Source organism: Chaetodon trifascialis, chromosome 17 (assembly GCF_039877785.1).
Source record: "Chaetodon trifascialis isolate fChaTrf1 chromosome 17, fChaTrf1.hap1, whole genome shotgun sequence".
NCBI lineage: Eukaryota > Metazoa > Chordata > Actinopteri > Chaetodontiformes > Chaetodontidae > Chaetodon > Chaetodon trifascialis.
The window spans coordinates 1,310,440-1,319,003 of NC_092072.1; the positions used below are offsets into that span (position 1 = coordinate 1,310,440).

Sequence of the window (8,564 nt, forward strand, 5' to 3'; positions counted from 1 at the left end):
AGTTTCGTCTCCTCTGTCTTCACGTCTCTTCCTCGCATCCCTTTTTCATGTCCTCGCTGGGTGGAGCTAAGACGGGAGGAGAGGAAGCGAGTGGAGGAAATGAAAAGTAATGAATGAAAGTAGAAAACAGTCAAATATGATGAAGTCTGTGCGGTGTGGTTATCTGAAACCACTGAATTGATAGAAGATGTTGGCCGTGTCGCCCAGCCCTTATTACCACACTGTTATTTCATGGCGTTTCTGCTCTGATCAAATGCAAAGTGCACGATATGTTTGGAGTTTGCTTTAGTTTGAAAGACTTCCAAATATGTTCAACATCTCTGCACATTTAAGAAAGCGGTGCTTTAAATGTGAACAGGAAATGACAGTTTTCTAAAAGGTGTGTATGTGTTTCATGATCCTCCACAGACGTCCAGCAGCTGTTGGTGAGTCAAGAAGAGGATCCTCCTGAGCAGCAGGACTGTCTGGACAGTCTGGACCAGGAGGACCCACCAGAGCTGCCGCACATTAAAGAGGAACAGGAGGAACTGTGGACCAATCAGGAGGGAGAGCAGCTCGGAGGGCTGGAGGAGGCTGATCTCAGTAAGTTCACACTCAGTGTCCCTGTGAAGAGTGAAGAAGAGGCTGATGAAGAGGAACCTCAGTCCTCACAGCTTGATCAGAGACAAACTGAACAGATGAACATAGGATCTGATGGAGAGGACTGTAGAGGACCAGGACCAGACAGGAGCTTAAATCCAGATCATTTACAACCAGCTACTCATGACACGACTTCAGACTCCTCTGAACCTGAGCTGGACGACAGTTGTGACTGGGAACCTCCGTCAGGTTTGAAGCCTCTGAACAATGAAGAATGTGGAAGTGATATGGAATGTAATAGTGGAAAAACCTCAGTCAGCTCTTGTGCTACAAGCCTTGGCTCAAAGGAACATCTGCAGAAACACAATGGAATCCAAACAGGGGAGCAACCATTTAGTTGTTCAGTTTGTGGTAAAGGATACTATCATAAGAACTCCTTAAGGAGTCACATGAGACTTCATTCAGGAGGTAAACGTTTCAGCTGCCCAGTCTGTAAAAAAACTTTTCATTCGAGGATACATGTTGTGAGACACATGAGAATCCACACAGGGGAGAAACCCTTCAGTTGTTCAGTCTGTGGTAAAAGATTCGCACAAAGCTCACATTTGACCTCACATTTACGAATTCATACGGGAGAAAAACCTTTCAAATGCTCAGTTTGTGAAGCTAATTTCATTTGCAGAAGCAATTTGTCCAAACACATGAAAATCCACACAGGGGAGAAACCCTACAGTTGCTCAATCTGTGGTAAAAGATTCACACAAGATGCATCTCTGAGACGACACTCGACAGTCCACACAGGGGAGAAACCATTCAATTGTAGAGTTTGTGGTAAAGGATTTGTACGAAAATCATATTTGAGAGAACACTTGATCATCCACACAGGGGAGAAAAGATTTAGCTGTTCAATCTGTGGTCAAAGATTTACACAACATTCATCTCTGAGACAACACTCAACTGTCCACACAGGGGAGAAACCATTCAATTGTACAGTTTGTGGTAAAGGATTTGCACGAAAATCTGATGTGAGACGACACTTGATCGTCCACACAGGGGAGAAAATATGTAGTTGTTCAATCTGTGGTCAAAGATTCACACAACATTCATCTCTGAGACAACACTCAACTGTCCACACAGGGGAGAAACCATTCAATTGTACAGTTTGTGGTAAAGGATTTGCACGAAAATCTGATGTGAGACGACACTCAATGGTCCACACAGGGGAGAAACCATTTAGTTGCAGCGTTTGTGATAAAAGATTCACTCTACGTGCTGCTATGAAAAAACACAAGTGTGCTGGTGAGAGCAGTGAAAGTAAATGAAACTGCAGAGATTTAGTGGAGACAGACAGCTCAGATTTGCTGCAATCATTGTTCAAGTGGGTATTTTCATCCTGGGACAAAGACAAATCCCTCCACCATTGTTACTGTAAAACAGTAACAATACATAAACATGGACTTTCATTTGTGTGTTTCAAGCAGGTTTACAGCTGATGAATGACAGAACTGTTCACTGTCTTCTTAGAAGACTTTGTTCAGCTGTTTGTAATTTCATGGAAAGTGCTTTTGTAGCATCTTTTAAAAACCATTCAAACAAAGTTATTATTATTGTAGTTTTATAATACATGTTATATAACTATGTATTTTGTTGAGTTAAATTCACTGCTGTTATTCTTGTCTATATTTTTTGCTTGTCATCCTCAGTGTAGTCTGCCTCTCCACTCGTGGCCTCTGCCCACTGTATTCTTAGTTTGCTTAGTTTATGTTGGACTGGGTTTTAGATATTTTAACATGTGTCCATTGATTTTTAGATTATATTGTTAAGGCCTTTTTTAGATGGTAAAATTGTAATAAAAGTATGCCCCCCCCCCCCCCCCTTACTCTTTTGCAGCCCCTGCCTGTTTAGTTTGGAATAAGTAAATAAAAACAAAAATATTTGGTTCATTCAGAAACGTCTCTGTCCTGCCTCAGAAGCGAACCTGTGTCCTACCAGTTTTCATTTCTTTACCATCGTGTGTTGCGGTCGTATTTCCTGGGGTGCAATTCCTCAGGTGGCGTTGTCGGTGTTTCTCCCTTACATTACTCGGTCCCACCACTCCTCCCTTCGCCACACACAGTATCAGTGTTCAGGTGAGAATGACTTATGGTTATGATCAACTACATATATTAATTCTGTGTATTAAATTACCTTAATAGACTACATCTTATTGTTTCAGATGATCTGTGGTGCTGACTGTGTAATCTGTAATTTAGACACAAAGTGGCCTCGCTCGGTCCATGACTCCCGAGTCTTTCGGGCCAGTAGTGTACCAGCGACTATCACAAGGTGAGCCACACAAATTTATCTGTAAGCACCTTGAACATAACGAGTGTACATGTTGTATTCTCAGGTGAATTCTCTGGCGTGGCGTGTCGCTGGGAGATAAGGGTTATGCCTGTATGCCATTCCTGCTCGCTCCCCTCGCAGACCCTCAACAGCAGAACAGCAAGCATCTCATCTTGCCCATGCCAGAACAAGGGCCCCAATTGAGATGGCATTCGGCCTTCTAAAGTCACGTTTTCAGTGTCTTCACCACCTGAGGGTCACCCCCGACAGGGCCTGCGACGTCACTGGTGCCTGCGCAGTCCTACATAATATTGCCTGTCTCAGGAAGGAAAGGGCTCCTAGAGTGGCATTAGAGATTGACTGGGACAATGCTGCAATATTTCCACACAACGTTAATGGCAGACTGGTCAGAGACCAATACACTGTTAATTATTTCAGTCGATTTTTCTTTTTGTTGAAACCCATCCCTTACCAATAAAGGATAGTGTATGTCACTCTTCCCTGTGTACATGTATTTTATTTGGCAATAGTAGTACAGTTTCTGCTTGTTGGGTTTCATATATAGTGTACTGTACATTTATGAAACTGGGAGGACACCACAGTGTGTTATGACCTTTTTTATTTTGCTGTCATCACTTGTCAGCTTGGAGCTTGAGGGAGAGACCAGACACATGTGCCTTTTTCTTAACTGCCAAAATCAGTACAGACAATAAAATATGTGAGCAGGCACCTTGTAAGTAATTTATACACCTCATTTGTACATTATAATCAGCTATCAAGGCACTTACCAGCCTGCAAAATGTTCTTATATTTGATCTTGACTTGCTGCCAAGTCCTCTTTTGTCCAGTCATGTTTGTTCAGTATGAACATTTAGACAGACAGAGATTTGCACATATGGTTGTCGTACATATTCTTGTTTGTAAGTAGTCTTCATGGTAAATTTCCTGAGTAACATTAACTTCCACTGATGACTTTTAAGGCAAAGTGTACAACTGTTAATTTGTGAAAATGAAAACTGCTTGAATTGTAATTATGACGGTTTCAGTGGAGCATTGGTCAATAAGTGTATGTTATTGAACGACTGACGCATTCAGTCGGTCCGCTATTGTCTGCCAGGCTTTTTCTCTGTTTAATTACAGCGGCCGTATTGCCTTTTTTATTTGTAATATGTTTTACCTCCTCAGAAGTGTCCACTATCACTTGTTGCTCACTTGGGGAGACTTATGCGGCACGTGTCTTTTCCATCCCTGCATCAGTCAATCTGTGATCGACCTTGTGGTCTGTTTAAGAAAGCCGTGAACGCGCACTTATCCGGTTTACTTACACCTGGCTTGACATAGTCGCACCTCCTCATCCTGGCTTGACAAATGTGCAACGGATTCAGCCTGGATGCACTGATTCGACTTGGTCAAGCCTCACTTTTTCAATTAGCCTGGATTTCTGAATTCTGCTTTTGTGCAGCAGCCCCCCATAATCAGACTGAACTGAGTGTTCTTGATGTATTAAATCAGTGCTTTTAAGGCTCAAATTGCTCCTCACACCATCTGATATTTGTTTTGTGTGTGTGTGTGTGTGTGTGTGTGTGTGTGTGTGTGTGTGTGTGTGTGTGTGTGTGTGTGTGTGTGTGTGTGTGTGTGTGTGGAGCAGCGACTAACTGCGGCTGCTGAAGAGATAATTGAGCTGTTTGAAAGAACGATAGCAGAGTACGAGGAGGAACTCTGCGTCTCACACTACATACTCCGATACAGTAGGTGGCGATATGCACCGTGTAAGAGTTGCGATCTGCCATCAAATCCCACCAAAAAAGAAGAAATGGTACCGGAAGTAATTGTACTTGTCGTGGCTAACGTGCTAGCTTTCCTGTTATTTATCACGCATCGTCGTACAACAAAGTCGGAGTGAAGCACCAGAGTTTGTATGTGGATAAAGTTTCAGGAAACTTTCGGAATGTTTCACCACGGACGCATCTCCTGTTGAAGCAGTCAGAATAGACTCTGAGCTGCTTTCTTTGTTTGAACGTTTGGAATCTGAATCATCTGTTGTTCTGCGAAGCTAATGAAGCTAACTTAGCTTGTTAGCTGGAAACACGGACGTGAACGTAGCAGCACATCAGAGTGAGCCAACAGTTTTAACGGAGTGTGTCTGGAGGAAAAGTTGCTGTGAATCAGTAAAAATGTCTAAAGTCCAAACGCTGAGAGCTTTTGTGGAGCAGCGACTAACTGCGGCTGCTGAAGAGATAATTGAGCTGTTTGAAAGAACGATAGCAGAGTACGAGGAGGAACTTTGTGGACAAAGAAAACTACTGGACGCTGTTTTCCAGCCTGGAGTCCGCTTACACAGAGCAGGTTTGACTCTTTACTGCTTATTCTCACTGCAAACTGCTGGAAACCTGCTGACATCCTCTGATTTGAGAAAGAGTTCAGCTTCTATCGGGGCTCTCAACATATTATATATTAATGAAAGCCTTGAAAAGATCACAGACATCAGGTTTGTTGGGCTTCAGTGTTTCTGCTGTATATTTGGGGCGGCAGTGAGACACAGCAGTCCAGCGGCCTCGCAAGGTCACGTGATCTGTTCCGGGGGGAACTGTTCTCCACGTTGTCACGTGATCTGACAGCGACGGTTAGTGGCGATCATGCATCTGTTCTCATTTAAAGTTTCCATGTTGAAGGAAGGTCAGTCTTACTGTGTTGAGTCAAGTGTCGTCTCATTGAGACAGTTTTGTCTGCATTGAAGCTCCAAATGAAAGTAGAAAACAGTCAAATATGATGAAGTCTGTGCGGTGTGGTTATCTGAAACCACTGAATTGATAGAAGATGTTGGCCGTGTCGCCCAGCCCTTATTACCACACTGTTATTTCATGGCCTTTCTGCTCTGATCAAATGCAAAGTGCACGATATGTTTGGAGTTTGCTTTGGTTTGAAAGACTTCCAAATATGTTCAACATCTCTGCACATTTAAGAAAGCGGTGCTTTAAATGTGAACAGGAAATGACAGTTTTCTAAAAGAGGTGTATTTGTTTCATGATCCTCCACAGACGTCCAGCAGCTGTTGGTGAGTCAAGAAGAGGATCCTCCTGAGCAGCAGGACTGTCTGGACAGTCTGGATCAGGAGGACCCACCAGAGCTGCCGCACATTAAAGAGGAGCAGGAGGAACTGTGGACCAATCAGGAGGGAGAGCAGCTCGGAGGGCTGGAGGAGGCTGATCTCAGTAAGTTCACACTCAGTGTCCCTGTGAAGAGTGAAGAAGAGGCTGATGAAGAGGAACTTCAGTCCTCACAGCTTGATCAGAGACAAACTGAACAGATGAACACAGGATCTGATGGAGAGGACTGTAGAGGACCAGGACCAGACAGGCACTTTAATCCAGATCATTTACAACCAGCTACTCATGACACGACTTCAGACTCCTCTGAACCTGAGCTGGACGACAGTTGTGACTGGGAACCTCCGTCAGGTTTGAAGCCTCTGAACAATGAAGAATGTGGAAGTGATATGGAATGTAATAGTGGAAAAACCTCAGTCAGCTCTTGTGCTACAAGCCTTGGCTCAAAGGAACATCTGCAGAAAGACAATGGAATCCAAACAGGGGAGGAACCATTTAGTTGCTCACTTTGTGGTAAAAGATACTATCGTCAGGACTCCTTAAGGAGTCACATGAGATTTCATTCGGGAGGAAAACGTTTCAGCTGCCCAGTCTGTAAAAAAACTTTTCATTCGAGAAGAGATGTTGTGAGACACATGAGAATCCACACAGGGGAGAAACCCTTCAGTTGCTCAGTCTGTGGTAAAAGATTCACTCAAAGCTCAAATTTGACCTCACATTTTCGAGTTCATACAGGAGAAAAACCTTTCACATGCTCAGTTTGTAAAACTAATTTTATTTACAAAAGTAATTTGTCCAGCCACATGAGAATCCACACAGGGGAGAAACCATTTAGTTGCTCAGTCTGTGGTAAAAAATTCACAAATCATGTAGCTTTGAGACACCACTCCACTGTCCACACAGGGGAGAAACCATTCAGTTGTACAGTTTGTGGTAAAGGATTTGTACGAAAATTTGAATTGAGACAACACTCGATCGTCCACACAGGGGAGAAAAGATTTAGTTGTTCAATCTGTGGTCAAAGATTCAGACACTATTCAACTCTGAGACACCATGTCACTGTCCACACAGGGGAGAAACCATTCAGTTGTACAGTTTGCGGTAAAGAATTTGCACGAAAATGTCAATTGAGTCAACACTCGATCGTCCACACAGGGGAGAAACCATTCAATTGTACAGTTTGTGGTAAAGGATTTGCACGAAAATTTCAATTGAGACGACACTCGATGGTCCACACAGGGGAGAAACCATTTAGTTGCAGCGTTTGTGATAAAAGATTCATTGAACGTGCTGCTATGAAAAAACACAAGTGTGCTGGTGAGAGCAGTGGAAGTAAATGAAACTGCAGAGATTTAGTGGAGACAGACAGCTCAGATTTGCTGTAATCATTGTTCAAGTGGGTATTTTCATCCTGGGACAAAGACAAATCCCTCCACCAGGCTCAGTAAGGACTCCGTCTGTGGAAACATAAAGAGGCAGTTTTGTACAAAAATGACTGTAATCCTGGAAGATCTCCACATGATTTGTCAAACTGGAGCCTCAGATTAACTTCCCCTGAACTTCAGAATGCATTGTTTCCCAAGTAAAGTGGATTTTGACTTCTGTCACATTGAATTTGTGTTATTGATTATTTTAGTAACCCATTATTGTACCGATTAATCCATTGATTAATCAAGTAATTGAATTAGATATGCTTTTGCTTTAATAAAGAGTAATTGTCAACATACAAAAAGGAAATGAGACAGGTCTCTAAAAATGATCAACTGATTCGTTTCCTTTATAGAAAAATCTGCATTTTTATTGCTTAAATTTGCATATTTGTCTGTCCAACTTGAACTCTTTTAGTGGGCTTCAGGGCCATAGACCACTCTGGATTTTAAAGAAACCACTTTCCAAAATGTAAAAACAAATAAGAAATAATAAAATTACTTTAAAAAAAGTTATACATACAAACTAAAACTGAGGTATACATTAAAACAATAACAATACATAAACATGGACTTTCATTTGTGTGTTTCAAGCAGGTTTACAGCTGATGAATGACAGAACTGTTCACTGTCTTCTTAGAAGACTTTGTTCAGCTGTTTGTAATTTCATGGAAAGTGCTTTTGTAGCATCTTTTAAAAACCATTCAAACAAAGTTATTATTATTGTAGTTTTATAATACATGTTATATAACTATGTATTTTGTTGAGTTAAATTCACTGCTGTTATTCTTGTCTATATTTTTTGCTTGTCATCCTCAGTGTAGTCTGCCTCTCCACTCGTGGCCTCTGCCCACTGTATTCTTAGTTTGCTTAGTTTATGTTGGACTGGGTTTTAGATATTTTAACATGTGTCCATTGATTTTTAGATTATATTGTTAAGGCCTTTTTTAGATGGTAAAATTGTAATAAAAGTATGTCGTCGCCCCCCCCCCCCCTTACTCTTTTGCAGTCCCTGCCTGTTTAGTTTGGAATAAGTAAATAAAAACAAAAATATTTGGTTCATTCAGAAACGTCTCTGTCCTGCCTCAGAAGCGAACCTGTGTCCTACCAGTTTTCATTTCTTTAC

The 8,564-nt window shown here is 41.9% G+C and overlaps 2 protein-coding genes across 2 annotated transcripts in view; both read left to right on the forward strand.

The window, feature by feature from the left end:
- Positions 1-834, forward strand: part of LOC139346064 (oocyte zinc finger protein XlCOF6-like) — a 341,081-nt gene extending 340,247 nt beyond the window's left edge. The window contains exons 5-6 of the mRNA XM_070984967.1: positions 514-705; positions 806-834. Of these exons, the coding sequence (XP_070841068.1) occupies positions 514-705; positions 806-834 (221 nt within the window). The remainder of the gene's footprint in view (positions 1-513; positions 706-805) is intronic.
- A 4,164-nt stretch (positions 835-4,998) lies between these two features.
- LOC139345721 (gastrula zinc finger protein XlCGF57.1-like) lies at positions 4,999-7,355 on the forward strand. The gene is made up of 2 exons (XM_070984518.1): positions 4,999-5,250; positions 5,943-7,355. Exons 1-2 carry the CDS (start codon positions 5,079-5,081, stop codon positions 7,349-7,351), a joined length of 1,581 nt encoding a protein of 526 aa, XP_070840619.1. The 5' UTR covers positions 4,999-5,078; the 3' UTR covers positions 7,352-7,355.
- The last annotated feature ends 1,209 nt before the right edge of the window (positions 7,356-8,564 follow it).